This window comes from Eptatretus burgeri, chromosome 2 (assembly GCF_056783735.1).
Source record: "Eptatretus burgeri isolate ZD-2024b chromosome 2, Ebu_testis_v1, whole genome shotgun sequence".
Classification (NCBI taxonomy): Eukaryota; Metazoa; Chordata; class Myxini; order Myxiniformes; family Myxinidae; genus Eptatretus; species Eptatretus burgeri.
In genome coordinates this window covers 41,289,160-41,310,397 of record NC_140962.1, presented here as the reverse complement: position 1 = coordinate 41,310,397, position 21,238 = coordinate 41,289,160, and the positions used below count along the sequence as shown (strand labels likewise).

The 21,238-nt window shown below is 41.4% G+C and overlaps 1 protein-coding gene and 1 long non-coding RNA gene across 5 annotated transcripts in view; one reads left to right on the top strand and one right to left on the bottom strand.

Annotated features, from left to right (window-relative positions):
* The window catches only part of LOC147031888 (uncharacterized), a 143,433-nt gene that overhangs the window by 75,024 nt on the left and 47,171 nt on the right, over nt 1-21,238 (bottom strand). The window lies entirely within an intron of this gene.
* VPS13D (vacuolar protein sorting 13 homolog D) overlaps nt 1-21,238 on the top strand; it is a 429,405-nt gene that overhangs the window by 391,933 nt on the left and 16,234 nt on the right. For all 4 annotated transcript variants that reach the window (XM_085868630.1, XM_085868636.1, XM_085868641.1 and 1 more), the window contains 4 exons: nt 8,842-8,976; nt 9,187-9,354; nt 12,669-12,801; nt 13,059-13,254. In XM_085868630.1, coding sequence (XP_085724756.1) covers nt 8,842-8,976; nt 9,187-9,354; nt 12,669-12,801; nt 13,059-13,254 — 632 coding nt within the window. The remainder of the gene's footprint in view (nt 1-8,841; nt 8,977-9,186; nt 9,355-12,668; nt 12,802-13,058; nt 13,255-21,238) is intronic.

Below are 21,238 nucleotides of genomic sequence, written 5' to 3'. Positions count from 1 at the left end.
TTGCGTACAGGAATTTGCAATGCCTGTTACAACCAAAAAAATCCCGTGTTTGCTTCCGTGTGAAGTATGAAAAAAGATGTCCCTACACATGACGTCATTATGCAGCGATGTCTACAATAGCAGGAATACATTAATAATTGGAGCCCTTTTTATAACATCCTAAAACTAATGGAGAAATGATATGATAGAGGATAGAAAGTTTATTTGCCGATTACTATGAGAGGGAGGAAGAGAAGAAGAAGAAGAAGAAGAAGAGTAGGAAATATGCAAACATGGCAGTTTCGTACGAAGTGTCTCACTGTCACCTAATCTAATATATAAAGCTGAGTTTGTGCCGGTGGGTGGATATGTGGGTCTGAACAAGGTACGTTTTCATTGCAATGAAAATTCTCATGATTAATATTTGGTGTTTCATTTTTTTAATGTCCTTTTGTCAGTGTTTTGTATGTACTGTATGCTGTTGAGATGTCGTGTGGTGTGTTCAGTTACCAAGCAGCGAGCCAGCACTTGCCAAGCCAGCCGTTCCTCATCAACGGTTTCTCATGGAGTGCTTGCTTGAGTGCTTAAGTCACTTGGCAAGCGCTCTACAAGAGACTTGGTACCTGAACACACCCTTGGTTCATGACATGGTGATGAGGATAAACATCTATAGTATCATTATTTCAGCGATAATCGATGAATTTGTCCCTAAAAGGGTGAGGTGTGAGGAGGCAGGGGAAGGGGTGGGTGGGAAGAGGGACCCAATGTTGCCAGGCAACACCGGGTACCCCTGCTGGTTAATGAATAACTGAAAGTTTCACTTGTGACATTGACCTACCACATGTAAAAACTAATGCAGCAATCTGTGGAATTGCCGACAAGTAATAGGTACTAGTACAGCAAATTTCAGGGAAACTGGCCCAGGAGTTTTGAAACGTATAAGGAACAAAGTGGTGTGTGTGTGTGTGTGTGTGTGTGTGTGTGTGTGTGTGTGTGTGTGTGTGTGTGTGTGTGTGTGTGTGTGTGTGTGTGTGTGTGTGTGTGTGTGTGTGTGTGACTCGTATTTTGTAATGGGGTGTGGTCTAAAATGGCCATCACGCCACCTGGCAGGGAATGTCAAAAGAAAAGAGCCCTCAGCTCTGCTAGTAAATTTGCATGTGAAGTAGCATTTAAGAATACACACCACCACAAATCTGCCTGGTTGAAGTGGTCAAGCAGAGCCCCAGGCAGATTGTTTAATTTTGGCGCTTATCTCGCATACGAGTCATTCCACTTCACATCACCGGAGGCCTCCCAATTGACCCCCTCAGATTTACCTTAAACTTTCATAAAACAGTTCCCAGGTATCAAAATGAAGCTGCGTAAAATTTTAGGTCCATAGATGCGGTCAACTCCGAGATATTGAGGGTTGAAAATGTGGTTGTGGCCCGATTTTTATGTTCGTTGCGAGCATCACAAAATGAACGGCTACTTTTAAACTCCCACAACTTTTTAAATATTAATGCTAGAGCCTTGAAATTTTCAGAGATTATTCTTCTATAACTGCTCTGTAAGAAACAAACATGAAACGGAGTATACCTCGATTAATTTTTATGACCTGATCAGTTGAAATCCAGAAAAAAAATGTTGGTTTTGTATGAAGACCCAACTTTGAAACCCCATATATTTGTATTGACCCATCCCAGAAGCTTGAAATTTTTTCAGGTAATAACTGTATGGTAGTAGTATTCAAATACATGTTTACTTTTCTTAATCAGTCATATATATAATACAGTCATGATCCCTCAAAAATTGAAAATTTTCATTTTTCCCCGAAATTCAGGTGAGGATTGCAAATATATAACAAGGGATACCACTTCAAATTGTTCACCATTGGAAAGAGCATATTCAAGTTTACAAAAGTGTCAAATATCAAAGTGGTTTAATGTTTCTATCAATATTTAAAAAAATATTTGAATAAATGATGTTCTGCCAGTGCTGTGCATGTTGTTGTGTGCTATTTAATGAACAGTCCTTTTACATGTAGTACATATGTGTAGTATATGTATGTGCAATGTACATACATATCATCTGCTATTAGGATACCATGAACACAAAACTTTGAAATTTGAATTTGTAATTCTTTGTTTCTCATTTGTAAATAGCAAGAGCTTAACTCATCTGGCTGGGGCTAAAAATAGAACTCAGGAATAGTGGCTGATCTGCTGATGGCAGCAGTGTCTATACAGTAGTTACATTCAAGGGAGGACATTTGTTGGGTTCCTTTGGTCCATGTGATGAAAGTTATTGATGCTCCCCTAACGTCAACTGAGAGGCAGTACAAGCTCGCACCTGACTTGGAAAAGCAGATCAAGGACCTATTCAAATCATTTACGTGAAATGTTTTATTGCATTGTTATTGCAGTATGTGATATATTTTTGTATTATTAATTTGAATCAAGAACTAATCATTCATGATTACCATTGTGCCCACACCATGCACACACTTCATGTATTCACGACTGTGTTAACAAGTTTTTTTTTTTAAATAGAAAATATATTTTTTAAAAATATACCACTTTGATATTTGAAACTTTTGTAAACTTGAATATGCTCTTTCCAATGGTGAACAATTTCAAGTGGTATACCTTGTCATATATTTGCAATCCTCACCTGAATTTTGGGGAAAAATGAAAATTTTAAATTTTTGAGGGATCATGACTATTATATATGACTGATTAAGAAAAGTAAACATGTATTTGAAAAACTACTACCATACAGTTATTACCTGAAAAAATTTCAAGCTTCTGGGATGGGTCAATAAAAATATATGGGGTCTCAAAGTTGGGTCTTCATACAAAACCAACATTTTTTTTTCTGGATTTCAACTGATCAGGTCATAAAAATTCAGAGGTATACTCCGTTTTATGTTTGTTTCTTACAGAGCAGTTATAGAAGAATAATCTCTGAAAATTCCAAGGCTCGAGCATTAATATTTAAAAAGTTGTGGGAGTTTAAAAGTAGCCATTCATTTTGTGATGCTCGCAACGACCATCATAAGAGGGCCAAAACCACATTTTCAACCCTCAATATCTCGGAGTTGACCGCATCTATGGACCTAAAATTTTACGCAGCTTCATTGTGATACCTGGGAACTATTTTATGAAAGTTTAAAGTAAATCTGAGGGGGTCAACTGGGAACATTTTCTTAAATTTGGTGATTTCAGATGGAATGACCCATACCAAATTATTAAATACCAATTACACAAATACCTAGATGTGTTTGAAGGTCGTGGAGTAGCAGCTGAAACCCAAATCCTACCAGGTTCCTCCTGATGCCTCCATCTTTGCTCTTTACTTCTTCAGGTTCCTTATTGTTCTTCCGTTTCATTATGTTTGTACCATATTCTGATGCCCTGTGGACTGTGCTTTCCCACTGACTGACCTCTGGTAACTTGAATTTGTTGCTGCATTTGAACCTGGGGAGTAATTACTGAAATCTACCTGTAAGGATTCTTCCTGACATCTTTGTTCATTGTTCCTTTGACATTTCTTTCTATTTTTTATTATATATATATATTTGTTTGTTTGTTTTTGCAATTCTCTTTATTCATTCAAATTCTTGTTTTTTCTTCTCTCTCATCCCTTTTGCTCTCTAGTCCTCCCTTTCATTATCTATCTCTCAAAGGAGAAGTGAATTATTGCAGAAATCTTTCTGTAAGGCTCACCAAGCTGCGCCTGGATGGATTTGAGGGTTGTGGAGTCGTGGGTGAAACCCAAATCCTATCCAGGTTCCTCCTGATGACTCCATCTTTGCTCTTTACTTCTTGGTCTTCCGTTTCCTCTAGTATATTGTAGTATATCACTGACGATGATGACCGTGACACGGAAATCGAAACATCGCACTCCGTTGCGATCGGGGCCCCCAGTCAATTTGGTTAGGTTGTAGTGGGCGAAAGGCATCAGGAGGGAGTTTGTTTTGGTTAACTTTTTTTTGCATGTTATTATATATATATATATATATATATATATATATATATATATATATATATATATATATATATATATACATATATATATATATATATATATATATATATACATATATATATATATATATATATATATATATATATATATATATATACATATATATATATATATATACATATATATACATATATATACATATATACATATATATACATATATATATATACATATATACATATATATACATATATATATATACATATATACATATATATACATATATATATATATATATATATATACATATATATACATATATATATATACATATATATACATATATATATATACATATATATATATATACATATATATATATATACATATATATATATATATATATATATATATATATATATATATATATATATATATATATATATATATATATATATATATATATATATATATATATATATATATATATATATATATATATATATATATATATATATATATATATATATATATATATATATATATATATATATATATTTTGGTTCACGAAAAAATCTTTTCACGAAAAAAATAAGTGACCACTGTATTCGTTATTTGATAGTCGATCCAGTAGAAGAAAAAAAAAATTCGAATTTTTTTTTTTCATCTACCCTTATTATCAGTATTTCTGTCGATATGTTTGTCTGTCTGTTCGGTCCAGTGCTCCGTTAATACAATGGCGATTTCGATGAAACTTGGTTGGTAGGTTCATACCATGACCGAGTTGTGTGCAAAAATGAGAAGCGTTGCTATGGACACCACCGTTGCCAAGCAACGGGACTTTGAAATTTTTGATAAATAATAAAAAAATTATTTTTTCAAAAATCGGGCCACGAGCGACTGTGGGCAGTACATTCAGCTATATTGTCAAAAATTTCCAGCCAGATCCTATGAAAACTGTCGGAGAAGATAGACTTTGAATGAACCCTGTTCGAAAACAATAAAAAAACGAAGTTCGTTATATCTCAGAGACTATTTCAGATATACATGAAACTGGTATGGTAGGTTCATGGTATGTCCTAGCTACCTTCGCAAACTTTGTTGTGAAGGTTATGTTTTGATCGCTGTGTATTTATTTATTTATTTGTGAATATGTGTGTTTGTTTGTTTGTTTGTTATTCGCATAACTCCAAAAGTATTGAACTGAATCACAGCAAATTTGGTGGGATGATTGGTTATTATCCGAAGACCATCTGATTAGATTTTGGGAGCGATCGGGTCAAAGGTCAAGGTCATGAAAAGGTCAAAATCGTCTTTTTACCATAGCGTGGTCAATTTGTATCCAATTTGCATGCAACTAATGCCAAAATGTTCAGCATTCAATGCCCCATCTTGTGATATGTGACATGACACAATGACGTAATAACCCTTATTAGCGGTTGGGAGTCAAAGGTCGGGGGGGGTCACGGCATTGCAAAATGTGTGGTTTTATTCATAACACGGTCAATTCTTATCCGATTTGCATGAAACCAACACCAAAATGTTGACCGTTCTGTTCCCCACACTCTAATACCAATTACAAAATGAAGAGTACAAAGGTCAAAGTCGAGGTCATGAAAAGGTCAAAATCGTCATTTTGCCATAGTGCGGTCGATTTTTATCCAATTTGCATGCAACCAATGCCAAAATGTTGTGAATTCAATGCCCAATCTTGTGATATACGATATGACACAATGACGTCATTACCTTTGTTAGCTGTTTGGGTCAAAGGTCAGGGGGGGGTCAACGACCTTTATTATCATAACGCGGTCAATTCTTATACAATTTGCATGTAAGTAGATTCAAAATGTTTAGAATTCAATTCCCTATCCTGTGATGTGTAATATTTGACAGTGACTTTATTGGTGAGTTTAAAGCATTGGGGGGGGGGGGTGTCACTGAACTTATCTATCTATAATTCCAGCAGTGTGTGTGTGTGTGTGTGTGTGTGTGTGTGTGTGTGTGTGTGTGTGTGTGTGTGTGTGTGTGTGTGTGTGTGTGTGTGTGTGTGTGTGTGTGTGTGTGTGTGTGTGTCTGCGACCGCCGTTTCTCGACGACCGCCGGTCCGATCTGATTGAAACTTGCCAGAAATATTGCCGGGGCCCCGCGGATGTACTTTTCAAGGTTTGATATTAATCGGACGAGCGGTTCCCAAGTTACGGCCATTTATCTGTCGACCAATTACAGGACAAGGTGCTATGACGTCACGAATGACATCACAATTAATGTTTATTTATTTATTATTATTTCTTTTGCACGATTGAAACTTGCCAGGAATATTGCCGGGGACCCGCAGATGTGCCTTTTCGAGGTTTGAGTGAGAGTGAGAGTGAGAGACAGAGACAGAGACAGAGACAGAGACAGAGACAGAGACAGAGACAGAGACAGAGACAGAGACAGAGACAGAGACAGAGACAGACACAGAGACAGAGACAGAGACAGACACAGACACAGACACAGACACAGAGACAGACACACACAGACACAGACACAGACACAGACACAGACACAGACACAGACACACAGACACAGACACACAGACACAGACACACAGACACAGACACACAGACTGCACATACTGGCATCACCTACGGGCACGCACCTACGGGCCCGCCCCTACGGGCCCGTACTAGTTTCTTATAATGTGACCAGTTGTCATCAGATTGACTTGACACCGACACCCAAAAAGGTCAGGGACTTCATACAGAAATTGTACAATGTACGTGAATCAGTGTCAAACAGCAGGAAATTTAATGTTTTTAAGGCATCATAACACATATGAGATGGCAGATGTGGTATGGGAATAAATACCCTCACAATCAACGGTTTCTGGGGGGGGGGGGGGGCAAAATGTAGTGTTGGCGAAGGTATGCGCTTTACTGAGTGCCCGTTCTAGTTATGTGTGAGAAAGAACCGTTGCTATGGACCCCTCCGTTGCCTAGCAACGGCCGAAAAACCTCAATGTGGGGGTATTTTAACGAAAAAACAATCTGCAGCATTAACCCTTGAAGCTAGAATCATGAATTTTCTTGTGCTTAATCCTCAAGTCATTCCCCATCGAACGGGCCCATCACGTCAGGTTCTATTGGGTAGTCGACTACCCATGTCCATCTACCGGCTTGTTTTGTGTCTGTCTGACTGTCCCGAGCATAGCTCCGTGGGTTTTGATCCGATCCTGATAAAATTTTGGTGGGAGGTTTATATCATGATCTCATTGTATTTTACTGAGAATGGGCATGGTGTGCCCATTATGGGCAGAGCCACGCCCAAAAAAACATGTTTTTAGGGGGTAGCCGATTTCAATTTGTATCTTCTCCGAGGGGGTTTGTCGAATCTGACAGGGGTTTCGGTATTTGATTAGCCCAATGGCACCTGCATAGCTCTACGGAGCTCGATTTTTCATTTTCGTCCCAAGGTCAAGGTCACGAACTTAGAAAATTGCGAATTTTGACATAAAAAATTATCTTCTCCGAGGGGTTTGTCGAATCTGGCTGGAGTTTCGGTATTTGGTTAGCCCAATGGCACCTGCATAGCCCCACAGAGCTTGATTTTTCATTTTCGTCCCAAGGTCAAGGTCACAAGGTCACGAACTTAGAAAATTTCTAATTTTGACATAAAAATCATACAACCGCCCAAACTTTGAGAGCTGGGATGACAATATTTTTATGCATAATCTTGAGGTTTTGAAACCCCACCGAAAGTCTTGAAACCATTTTGCTCTATCTCGAACACCTTGCCCGTGGCGCCCCCTTCAAGTTTGTTTTTACGCTGATTTCATCAAAGTATGGATAATCCGAGGAATGTGAAATGCCATATATCCTATATGACGTTATATTGTTCCTGAAATGTTCCAGAGGAAGTTTTCCACTAAAGGTCATAATCCTTGACCTTTGACCTTTAAAGTTCACAAAGGTCAAATTTCAAAGTTGTGGGAATCGAACTGGGTTTTCGACCTTCTTCGACGAACTAACTCCAATAAGCTATAACATGTATCCTGTTTCCTTATTTTAATGTCCACAACATTGTTTTGTGACCTTTAAAGGTTATGCACAGGTCAAATTTTGAAAGTTGTTGAACGAAACCGGGTTTTCAACATTTTGCAGCAAAAACCTGTCACTCGTACCACATCATGTTGATCATTTTTATAACTTGGTCAAACATCATCACATTGTCTCATCCTTGACTTCTGAAACAATCTACATCGTCAAATACCGCTCGTGAACCATCGTCGTCTTCAGACTTGTATATATTATATATGTTATACACTTTTTGCATGTTATTATATAGATTAATTACCTCATCTGTTTACCCATGTTGTGGATGTCCAATCCCCCCTCCCCCCCTCCTCATCCTCTCCCATGCCCTCCCCCTCCCCCTCTCTGTTGCATTTGCTAGCATGTGAACCTGCTGCCCTTTGTCCTTTATCTCCTCCATGAGCTTATATGCTTGTATAAAAAAAACATTGCTGCTGTTGTACACAAGTTCCACTGAATCCATGTGTGCTTGGTGTTATACTTGATAAAAGTTTCTGATCATTTTCTTTAATGACTGATGCCGATTGTGAAGCTAAGAATCAAATTGCATATTTTAGGGGGTGGAGGAAAAATGAAGAAATAATAAAGAAATTAACAAGAGATGGGAATTGAAGTGAACGTTTTTTTTTCATCTGATGTTCATCCCAGTGATCGGTACATCGACCATCATGTATGGAGTACATCCTCTTCATCTTGGATAAACAACTTTTTAATCTTAACAAGCTACCTTAGGTCAACCCTTCATTTTCTTCTTCGTCTTTACAAATACCCTCCTCCTAATTCTCTTTGTGCTTTGTTCTCTACATTTTGCCAAACCAAGATGTTGAAGGGTGCTCTGGGAATTCCATTTGTGCGCTTTGAGGATGCTGCAGTGGAACTTCGTCCTTACATGCGTGTACACCCTTACGAGACAGCAGATAACCTGTTCAATGACATTTTGAAGCACTACAGGGAGGTAATTTGTCGTGTTCTCAGCATGTACAGAAGATTCTCTCATTTGGAATTTTTGTATATGTTCCTCTTTGTTAATATTATTTCTGTTTTTACACTTCTTTGTACACAATTTTCCCAATCAAAGTAATTTTCGAGTGCCATTTCCATTTGAAGTCTTGGAACAATTTCATTGTTCTTGAACTCACGTTGATCGCTGCCTTTTTTATGCCAGGAGTTTCTTGGGCAGGCTGTAAACATCCTCGGATCTGTGGATTTCCTGGGAAACCCTGTCGGACTCCTTACAGATGTATCAGAGGGAGTCACATCACTTTTACGTCATGGGAATGTGGGTGGCCTCATTCGGCAGGTCACACATGGTGTTTCAGATTCAACCGCTAAGGTTTGTAAACTACTTTTCCTCTCATTTACAAAAATAATGGGTGGTCCACAAAACGATGACACATTTGCAATGGTATTGAGGTTTTCATGTGTATCATGCAAGAATGTCTTCTTCAAGTGAGAACAATATTCTTTAGAGATTTAATTGTCATTAACAACATTTTCGAAGTCACTGCTTGCTACTTTGCCTTTGCACTTCCTCCAATTGATGGGGGAAATGATTCTCTACTCTGCAGCACAGGTCTTTGTCAATTGTGTTGCACAACACCACAACGTTTGTGCAAAGGTCCATGAGTCAGTTGAGTGGTCTTTGTGTGGAGATTTGACTCTTCATTTGTTTCCAGAGAAAATAATTGCATGGATTTAAATCTGGGGAAAGAGAGTGCCATGTAATTCCACATTTTAGTTGCATTCTTCATCTCAGTAAAGACGAACACTGTTATTTGTTTTTCTGTTGATAGACAACCTTTTAAAATTATTATTTACATTGGTCTGGGGCTCATGGTGGAGCTTGTACATAAATCACAAAAAGGCCAAAGATGTTAGTAGACCATTGTACTTTTACATGATTGCTAGGGCATTCATAGACAAAGGACTCACATTTTATATGGGATTTTGAACCAGGGGTTTGGATGCAAACACTGTAAGGCCACTAACCTTGAGTTGCCATGTCCAAAAATGCACCAAACCATTTTTCCACAAGATTCTCTAGACATACAATCATACAATGTATGGCATCAACAATCACTGCTTTCCAATCTGCATAGAAGAACAAACCATCATAATTTAATGTGCCATGATGTACAACTGCATGCAATCTGAATGAAAGAAAATTTGGTGGATTGCTGGATTACTTTTGTGTTTTTCGTTTCTAGGGGTACTGAATTGATCTACCTGATACCCTGCTAGTGTCAGTGTTTTACTGATAACCTGTTTGGTTTTGAGATGTGCCCATGAGTTTCTGCATATGAGCATACATGTGTATTTGAAATTGCATGATAACAGTGGGATGCAAGCTAGAAATAGTCGGAAGTAAATACTAATCCATACTTTGTAAAATAAATTGTAGGTGCGTCTTGAACTTGTAAACACATGTACATATAGCCTATTAGCACCTCTCTTTACCCTGCACTCGTGAAGCGAAAAGCATGGTGAAGTGATCGGTAGTGTGTGTACATTGTACGGACGTATGGCGTACATCGAAAACCGTTTCAGCGCAGGAAATTGAAACTTTACCACATGTTACATGATCATGTGATATAGCGGTCACTCTTTTATGCCTGGTGTTGGCTTAATGGTTAGGGTGGTGGGCTTGCGATCCTAGGACCCTGAGTTCAAATCCCACTTGGCTGTTTAATTAATACCATGTGGGGTTGACTGCCTGTCATCCTTCCAAGGTCGGCAAAATGAGTGCGAGCTTGCTGGTATCCTGTGTCGGAGTGGCGACCTATCCAGGATTGTACCCAATAGCACAGGAGGCTGCTTAGGCAGCACCAACACTCTGCACAAAGTATGGTCCTAATGGATTGATAGACCAAAAGGTCAACATAGGTCAAAATTTCTAAAATTGACAATTTTCATCTGATTGACTTGAAATTTGAACTGGATTTTCATATCAGCTCACTTGATTCAACCACCTATTATTTTTGAGGCCAACATAGGCAAAACGGTCAACAGATGCCAAATGTCTAAATTGTCAATTTTTATCTGATTGACGAGAAATTTGAAGGGGATTTGCATATCAGTTCACTAAATTCAACCACCAACTATTTTTAAGGTCAACATAGGCCAAAGCTGAAGAGAGAGAGATGAGAGATAAGGAAAGAAAGAAGAAGATGGGGATTTGTCAAGTCCCTGTACACCTTGCACCAGCCCAGTTGATCTCGTGCCACCCAATGTTCTGCAAAAGATGGTCCTTCGCTCCGCTGTTGTTCCTCCCCCCATGCCGCCAATGTGCCATGCTTCTCTGTGCACCTGGTGATGAAATGTCTGTGGCGTGAAGTTGGTGTAGGTTTTCGCGGGAAACACTTGAGGTGTATGAGGCAAAGGGGAGCTGGTGATGCAGCCAGATGGTGGAAATGTAGCGATTGGGATTCAAGGTGAAGGTGTGCAAGGGTGAAAGGTGAAGAAGGTGTGAAGTGTGGAAGTGAAAGAGGTGTGAGAGGGAAAGTGAAAATATAAAAGAAAGAAAGAAACCAAAAGAGAAAGACTTGAGAACAAAAGATGAAATCAGACAGATGAGTGTGTGGGCTGTGCAAGCTCTCAGGCATTATTCCATCACCCAGACAGAGGGGTTGTCAGAGACAGACTCAACAACCCTGACAGACACTCAGAGACAGACTCAGCATGCTCTTCAACAGACAAGAAGAAAACAAAAGAGCCTCGTCGATTCTTGAGAGAGAGACCCAATAACGCAAAAAGAGACTCAGAGACACTCAACTGGAGAGTTCATAGAACACGATACCTCCCACAGTGTTCAAGTATACAGCATACAGTATACAGGAGGACATTGCCCTTCGCGGGGTTACATTCTTGAAAATCCCCATTAACTACAAAAGAGCATTTCTGTTCACGTCATGTCCCTTATCAGGTCCAAACCGACATAACCAGGTGACCATGACTCCCCTCTCCCCTTGTACACCATTGGTGTAGTGGACCCCAGTTGACCCCACCCTCCCCCGCCGATGTTCTTGGGGGCGACAAGGCCTGAATAGTGAGATGACGACCGGGATAGTGAGGTCCAAATTTTCCCACCGAAACAAGGAAAAATGGCCTTGTGTGTTGTGAAAAGACACATAACAACAGATAACAAAGATAAAAGACATGAAATTAGGACCAATTGGGATGTAGGTTTTTTGATAAACAATGGGGTGGATGCACAGTGTCTGTCTATTCCATAAGCGACTCAAACCTGATCAGTACATTTAATTACTTCTGCGCTTATGCTAAACACTCATTAAGAAAATAACGATGCATTAATAATAATAACTATTTAGCATTTATTAACCCCTTGGAGTCATTTTTGTAACAATATCATAAAATGTAAAATCTGGAAGTTTTTAAAAGTCATGAACTAAATTTTTTTGCATGAGTTAAGATCTTGGCCCACCCATTAGCAATTATAATGGTGTCACATGTTGCACAAATAATTCCACTACAAGCAGATGTTAAAGCTAAACACGGGGTTTGTTGCTCTGAATTATATGATCCTCTCTTACCTTGCGTGTTTTTGTTTTGGGGGCGGGGGGGGGGCTTTTTTTCTTTCTAATTTTATTAAATTATATTATATCATTTTGCTTCTCGGGGTACAAACAGGTGGCAGGCTCATTATCTGCCAGCTTGGGACTTACCATGGACCAGCGACACCAATCAGAGCGGGAGCAAATCCACAGCCAGGCAGTACGCACCGGAGACCACCTTGTTGCAGGGGTCTATGGTCTAGCCCATGGTACGCTATTCTTTAGACAGCTTCATGCACCACGGTTCACCATGGTGTAACTTTGATTGAATCCAGAACCAGTTTTTCATCATCTATTGAGTACTTCATGGTGTATGTTGTCATGCATGGTTTTTGTTTTTTTTTACTAACCCCAGTCTGCTTGCCACAACTTTTGCTTAATATTTGTGTGGATACTTTTCTTTTCTCGTTTTCTAATTGATTGTTTCTCTTCTTTTATATCTGTTATTGCTTTTCAAAATTCTTAGGCATTGTCGGTGGGCTTACCAGTGTTGTTACGGGCACCGTTGAAGGTATGAGATCTGATTCGGGCCTCTCGGGCTTTGTGAGCAGTCTTAGCCGTGGGGTCGTGGGCACAGTGACCAAACCCATCGCCGGGGCGCTTGACTTTGCCTCTGAAGCGGCTCGTGCTGTGAGAGATACCACTGCTACAAGCACACAAAGGTATTGGTGAACATCCAAATGTTTGTTGTGTTTGCAGAAATGAGGAAACAGTTGGGCCTTCACTGTGTAACCACTCCTCTAATTTGACCTTTTTACCTTTCCTCACCAAAATCCCACTTTAATAGGTATTTTGGCAGCATTAATGATGTCAATTATGTACATGTACTTTATATTTTATTTTTTGCTGGAGTATGCACTATGCAGGTACAGTGCCTTCAGAAAGTATTCACACCCCTCAACCTTTGTCGTATTTTGTTGTGTTACAGCCTGAATTTAAAAGATAAAATTTTTAAAAATTTTGCCACTGCTCTAAACATAATACCCCACAATGACAAAGTGAAAACATGTTTTTAGAAAAATCTCAGAAGCCACCATCTCAGATCATCCCCCATCCACCACCATGATCTTTTCTACCCCCATAAAGCCTCCCTCCCCCTTCTCAAATCTCCAGATTTTTCTTTCCTAAGAGTTTGCTCCTGTATCTATCTTGTCTACCCCTTGCATCTTGCCCTCCATCTCATTCTTAACCACATCCCCTGTTTGTCTCCCTCTATTTGTCCGAGAACCCTGCTATTAGTGTTCTTCCCCCACCCCACCCCCCTTCTGCTCTTCCTTTTGTTCTGTTGCGTCCTTGCTCTTCAACAGCTTTGACTTTGTGTATAAAGAAAAAAGACGTTCTGATTTTATTCTAAAATACACAATTTGGTGTCTATCTGTCTGTCTGAATGTGACACATTCAGTCATCACTTATCCAATCTCAACTAAACTTGACAGGGGGACAAGGGGTCATATGACGGAAGTTGTGACTTCCTTTACCATTCACCCCGCCCCCTCAAGGGAGATTTTCACCTTGGACGAACTCCTTGTTAAGGTGTATAAATAACTTATCATGGCATTTTGTAGGGCACACCTGTAAATGAAAAGTTATTATAACCACAAACTATTCAGTCACTTCTATCAGTTGACACACACCCATCAGTAACACACACCCATCAGAATTAAAAATTATCAGCACCAGTAGCTGACTTCTGGTGACATTCATGATTATATTTCTCCAAACATCTCTCTCCTGCACTTCTTTCCAAAGCTCGAGCAGTGATGACTTGGTTTCAGCCTTTACCCCATCCATCAGGTACATACAAGGTCTGCCTCTTCCTATTCTTCCCTCAATAATTATGTCTACGCCAATGAGGTCGCCGGAGGCATTATGTTTTCAGGTTATCTGTCCGTGATAGGTTTTTGTTACCGAGATAACTTAAGAACGGCTGAAGGGATCAGTCAAACTTGGTGCAAGTATGTATAATAATGTATACATATGCCAATTAGATTAAACGATGGAGTCAAAGGTCATGTCAGGTAAAAATGTGATATTTGAGAACTGAAGGGATTCAAATCAAACTTGGTACACTATGTATAATGATGTAATAATGTGAGCGGAGGCACATCTGTTGACATTGCAACGTCGAAGAGTGCCATTCTAGTTTCAATTGGTTCATCTGATCATATGCTTGTGAAAGTCAACATCACTGGCTATTCTCAGAGAGCTACCTTAGTGTTGGCGAGTCTGGCAGTTCACTCAGGCAGATTGGCAGGGACTGCAAGCAGCCATCTCTCTTCAGGATGGGTCTCCCATATCTACTGTATATGCCTATTGCCGACCCTACAATCAACTGTGAACTGCCTTTGTTTGTGGAAACTGGCTGGTGTGAATCAGTTGAAGGGTAGTAAAGCTTTTGGGAACTGTAGCATCCATGATTAACTTCTCAAGGCTGGTGGAAATGCTGCATTTGTGGTGTTGCATCCAGTTCTGCACTCTGGTGCCCAGGCATTATCCCAACTGAATGGAAGAGGGACCTTGTTGTCCCTCTCTGAAAAGGGAAAGGTGATTGCTCAGACTGTAACAACGACCGAGGGGTGACGCTGCTCTCGGTGCTGGGCAAGGTCTTTGCTAAGATAATTATTGATAGGGTTTACCACCATCTGCTTGAGCACCAGCGCCCAGGGCAGTCAGGCTTTACACCAAAGAGGTCAACGATTGACCTTATCCTTGATCTTCGGGTCCTCACCGAATGCAGGCGAGAATTTCAACAGGGGCTGCTCATAGCCTGTTAATCTCCACAAAGCGTTTGATTCAGTGAATTAGGATGCCCTCTGGAGGATTCTCGGTCTTCCTGGAGTGCCACCAAAACTGATCAATCTAACTTCTGAACTATATTCTGGTACTGAGCGTGCTGTGAGGTGTGGTGGTTCCATCTCTGACTTATTTCTAGTTACTAGAGTTTGTCATGGGTGTGTCCTGGCCCCCACACTTTTAAGCGCTTGTATTGATTGGATTCTGGGAAGGATGGTGGAGAGATCAAGCTGCGGTGCATCGTTTGGGAATGTCAAGATATCTGACCTTGATATTGTAGATGATGCAGCCATCTTTGCGGAGACGCTGGATATCCTTATGGGGGCCCTCCAGGCACTAAATGAGGAGTCAGAGACACTGGGATTATAGGTTTCCTGGGTCAAAACTAAGATCCAGGCTTTCAATGACATATCAGATGCTGCTATCTTGTCTGTACCTGTTTGTGGTGAGGATGTTGAAGTCACAGAGAGAGATTCACTTACTTTGGCAGTGATATTCATGTCTCCGCGTTATGTGAGCTCGAGGTCGATAGACATCTGGGTCGGGCCGAGGGAGTCATGGATTCACTTGATCATAGGGTGTGGCACTGTCGGTACCTATGCAGGAGGATGAAAGTTCGAGTATTTAAGTCCTTAGTGCTTCCAGTCTTGCGATATGGATATGAGACATGGACTCTGACCAAGAATCTGAGATGAAGACTTGACTCCTTCGGTACCAGGTCTCTTCAGAGAATGAGTGCTTCGGCACCAAAAACACCCATTCCCCTCCAAATCCCCACTCAGCCTGTCCACGAACTTCTCAGCTTACCCTCAGCTGTGGCTGTATGGACATGTGGCTCATTTTCCTGACATTGATCCTGCTCACCAGATTCTCTCAGCAAGGGAGCCTTGTGGGTGGAGGAGGCTAACTGGCCAACCATGTGCCTTGTGGTTGCAGCGGGTTGATTGGAATCTCAAGGAGATGGGGATGTGCCAGGCATCTGTCTGGGGAGTGGCCAGACAAAGGTCCCTGGAGTACCGGTGGAAAGCGGGTACAGCGATGCACTGCTTTGGCACCAAAAACACCCAGAACCCCCCCCAAATCCCCACTCAGCTTGTCTGCAAACTTCTCACCTAACGTTCTTGTCACCTAACCAACTCATCCACCTAGTTTTGTCATAACTCGTCCACAACGTTTTGAAATAGCATGTGATATGTCGTTTTTGGTCCCATCCTTCAATGGTGAAGAATCACTTTTAAAATTTGAGTGTTCGGATCCGAATCTTCACAAAAATCTAATTAATTTGTCGTTATCACACATTAAACCTGTCCATAAATTTTTGTCTGATCTGAGATAACTTTGAGATTTCCTGCTCATAGCCAAACAGACAGACAGACAGGGGTGAAAACATAATCTCCGTCCACCTTCGCTGGAGGAGGTAATAACAAGAAATGCACTCAGTGGAGCACATACCTCCAACAGGCTGAACAGTTTACATTGTGTATCCCACTGATAGGCCAGATCTGCATCCCGGCCTAAACTAAAATCTAATTGGCTTGTTCTTGTCACCTTCCCAACTCATTCACCAAGCTTTGTCATCACCAGTCCAAAACTGTTTCACATATTGTGCTATCATTGTTTTTGGCCCTGACTCTCTATTATGAAGAATCACCTTAAAAATGGAATCAATTTGTCCTCGTCACCCACCCAACCTGTCCACAAAGTTTCATCTGAATTCGTCCATAACGTTTTGACATATCCTGCTCACATACATACAAACAGACAGGCGTGAAAACATAATCTACATCCACCGTCGGTTACGGAGGTAATAATCTATATATAATGGAACAAGTGAATGTCATTACTAGCAGGGTGTGCTAACACATTGTGTAAGCAGACGAACTGTGCTTACCCATTGCCTCGGGCTGCTCACCTGCATTTTTTTCATTTATGGATGTTGTTCGACGATTCTGTGATTGTTCCTGGTGTACCGGCTTCTGTGTCCATCGGCATGCAAAATTTCAGCTTTCTACGTCACACGGAAGGTACCGATCTTTAATATCAGTCAGTCAGTGAGTGAGTGAGTCAGTCAGTCAGTGGTTAAGCCTGGTGTTGGCTTAGTGGTTAGGGTGGCAGCTTAGCTTAGGATCCGAGGGTCCTGAGTTCAAGCCCCGTTGGGCCGCTGAATTAATACACCAGGAGGTTGATTCAGCCTGTCATCCTTCCAAGGTCGGCAAAATTAGTACCAGTGTACTGGTAAGGGGGACACTGCATCAGCGGCATAGCCGCGTCCCAACCAATGATGCAACCAGCAGCCACAGGCTGCACTCGATATATATATATATGTATATATATATATATATGTATATATATGTATATATATATATATATATATATATATATATATATATATATATATATATATATATATATATATATATATATATATAGACAGAGACAGAGACAGAGACAGAGACAGAGACAGAGACAGAGACAGAGACAGAGACAGAGACAGAGACAGAGACAGAGACAGAGACAGAGACAGAGACAGAGACAGAGACAGAGACAGAGACAGAGACAGAGACAGAGACAGAGGTTAGTGGTTAGAAAGAGCTTTATATATTAGATGTATCTGAATTAGTCCATAACGTTTTGAGATATCCTGCTCACAGACAAACAGACAGGCGTGAAAACAATCTCCATCCACCATCAGTTGCGAAGGTAATAATCTATATATAATGGAAGTTTGTCATTACTAGCAGGGTATGCTGATACATTGTGTAAGTATGTGCGCATGTATATGTATATCCGCTCTTCACCTATTGGTTGGACAGCAAACCTGACATCACCCACAATTGTAACCTGAAATACTTAACAGGACCGAAAAGACCCCAAAGACCCAAAAGACCCTGAAGATCTAAAAGACCCCAAATACCCCAAAAACCAAAAAGACCCAAAATACCTTAAAAAAAAAAGACCTAAAAGACCCCGAAGACCGTAAATACCTAAAATAAGACCCAAAGGACCCCTAAGACACAAAATATCCTTAAGACCCAAAATATCTGAAAGACACAAACGACCTGAAAGACCCCAGAGACCAAAAAAATGCCCCAAAGACCCCACGGCCCCAAAAGACCACAAAGGAACCAAAAGACCCCAAGGACACTTAAGACCTAAACTACTCAAAGGACCCAGAGGAGGCAAAAGTCTCTGGGGACCCCGAAAACCAAAAAGATCCAAAGCACCCAAAATACCTGGAGGACCCAAAAGACACGAGACTATCACGTACCTATGGAAATTCTGCATCATGCAAAATGTGACTTCTGGTCCCTAACACCCCCCTGAATTCAGGTAACTAGCCCTTCCACCCCCACCACTCACACACACTCCCATATCCTTAACCCCCCTCCCAACTCTGACCTCTCTCTGCCCCCTCCCCCCCACCACCACACCCAAACAATGTGCAGGAGTGGGAAGGACAAAACAGTGAGGAACAGAGACATTAGGAGGTCTGTGGAAGGGAGAGGGATGGGGCGGGGAACACGGGGTATACAAGATGGACATTTCAGGGACTTTCAGGAAGGAAAGCAGGGAATTTGAAGGAGGTGGGATTGGGGTGGATTAACGGGGATAGAAAAGATCGAGGATTTGGATGGGGGATGATAAGAGGTGGTGGTGAGCAGCTGTTTTGAAGGCCTGGAGGGAAGAATGGGATTGAACAGAGTGAGGGAGTTTATTCCAAAGGCGGAAGAAAAAAAGAGGAATGAAAGAGTGAAGGTGAGCAGTGATTCGTGATTTTGTTAGTTTTACCAGAAGGGGGTTGTTGGCGGACCTTGAGCATCCTGTGGAAATATGGTGGGGACAAATCGCAGACAGAACAGGGGAGGTGGGGGGGGGGTGAGACCGGAGAGGAGACGATAGAAGACAGAAAGATCCCACCGGACCTGCCTGTGGTGAGAGAGAGAGAGAGGCCCAAAGACTCAGCCTCATCGCGGGAGATACCAATGCTTTAAAATGCCTTGGTTTCCACAGCATGAAGCCAAGAATGGTGAGAGGTAGGAGCAGAGAGCCAGATGGGAGAGCAGTACTCCATCAGGCTGCGGATGAAAGCTTTGTCAGTGGTCAGGAGCTCAGGTGGACCGAGGAAGGACTTTGCATGACGGAGGATTCCCAGTCGGGGAGTGGCTTCGGAGGCCAGGTTGGAAATGTAGCTTTCCCATGAAAGACCATGGAAAATAGTGAGACCCAGAAGCTTGAACGAAAGGACTTCTTCCAGAGGATTGTTGAGAAAGTAGATGGGGGGGTGGGGGGGATGTTACACGTGTTGGACCATTTTGTGATTTTACCCAGATCTGCAGAGAGTGAAGAGGCTGTTGCTTGCCGGTCTGAGGGATGACATATGGTACAGCAGAGGGGGTGGAGTCATCAGCAAAGAGATAAAGAGGATTTTCCATAAAGTTGGACAGATCATTCATGAAAACCACAAAAAGCACATGGCCAAGTACACTGCCTTGAGGAACTCCAGCCTGGACAGGAAGAGATGAGAGAATTCCATTTAGTGCCACACGTTGGCTGCAACAGGAGAGGAAGTCTGCGAGCCATGAGTGGAGATGTCCTTGGATACCATAGGAAGAGAGTTTGGTGATCAGGGCAGGGTGCCAGACTGTGTCAAAAGCACGTGATATGTCCAGGGATACGGCTCTGATTTCATGTCCGGCATTGAGTACCTCCATCCATTGTTGGGAGAGCAGAAGCATCAGATCCAGGGTAGAGTGACCTGGTCTGAAATCAAATTTATGATTGGAAATCAAGCCATTAGAGAAGAGGAAGGATTTAATGTCTGAAGCGATAATGGATTCCATAACCTTGCTGATGATTGGGAGAAGGCTGATTGGTCTGTCATTGCAGGGATCTGTTTTTGCACCTTTTTATGCAGGGTGGTAATGTTTGCTGATTTCCAAGCAGATGGCTGATGACCTTGAGCAAATGAGAGGGTGAAGAGAACAGAGATAAGGTGAGCAAGAGCAGAAGAACAGGTTTTTAGGACACGTGGGCTGATGCCGTCTGGACCGGTTGCAGAATCTGAGTCAAGGTTTGACAGCAAGATTTCCACTTTGTCAGGAGAAAAGGACACAGAGTCCAGGGACAGTTGGGTGTGACTGGGTAAAGTGGGTACAGAAAGCGATGTATTTCGGACAATATTTCAATGCAAACACCGAGTTTTAAGCATTCAGCCTTTTCACATGCGGTATCAGCAGTGTGGCCATTTGAGGTAAGGGAGGGGATGGAGGGGGAACATACACCAGAAACAGATTTGATTAGACGCCACCAGGATTTAGAGGTGGGAGAGAGGTTTGAGAGTTCGGACTTGAGCCTCGAAAGATATTGTTTTCTGGCTCTCCTGAGGGTAGATACACACTTGTTCCGAGCTTTATGGAAGGAACTGAGATTACCCTCAGCTGGGTTTGCCTGTTGGTTTTGCATCAAGCCTGTTTAGAACAATGTTAAAAGTAAATGAAGATGGAACGTTAAATCCATAATCACTTCCCGGTTTCTTCCCTTATCCCCTCTGTAATTCACGGACCGGTGTTTGTTTGTTTGTCACGCTACAACTCTTTCAGTTGAGCCGATTCCATCCAGACTTGCTACATTGGACCAGCATGACCCCAATTAATGTATCGGGGTGTTTTTATCTTTCCCGGTGGTTTTGTGGGGGAGGGAGAGGGATACAAATTCTCTATGTAAATGTGTATGGTGTCGCACCGCCTCCAGCTGGGGGAGGGTATTACAAGTCTCCATCATTTACAGTACAGCATTCCTGTCCCCACGTTTTCCAATGCAGTGGGATGTTTTGAATTACAAGCAGTCATTATG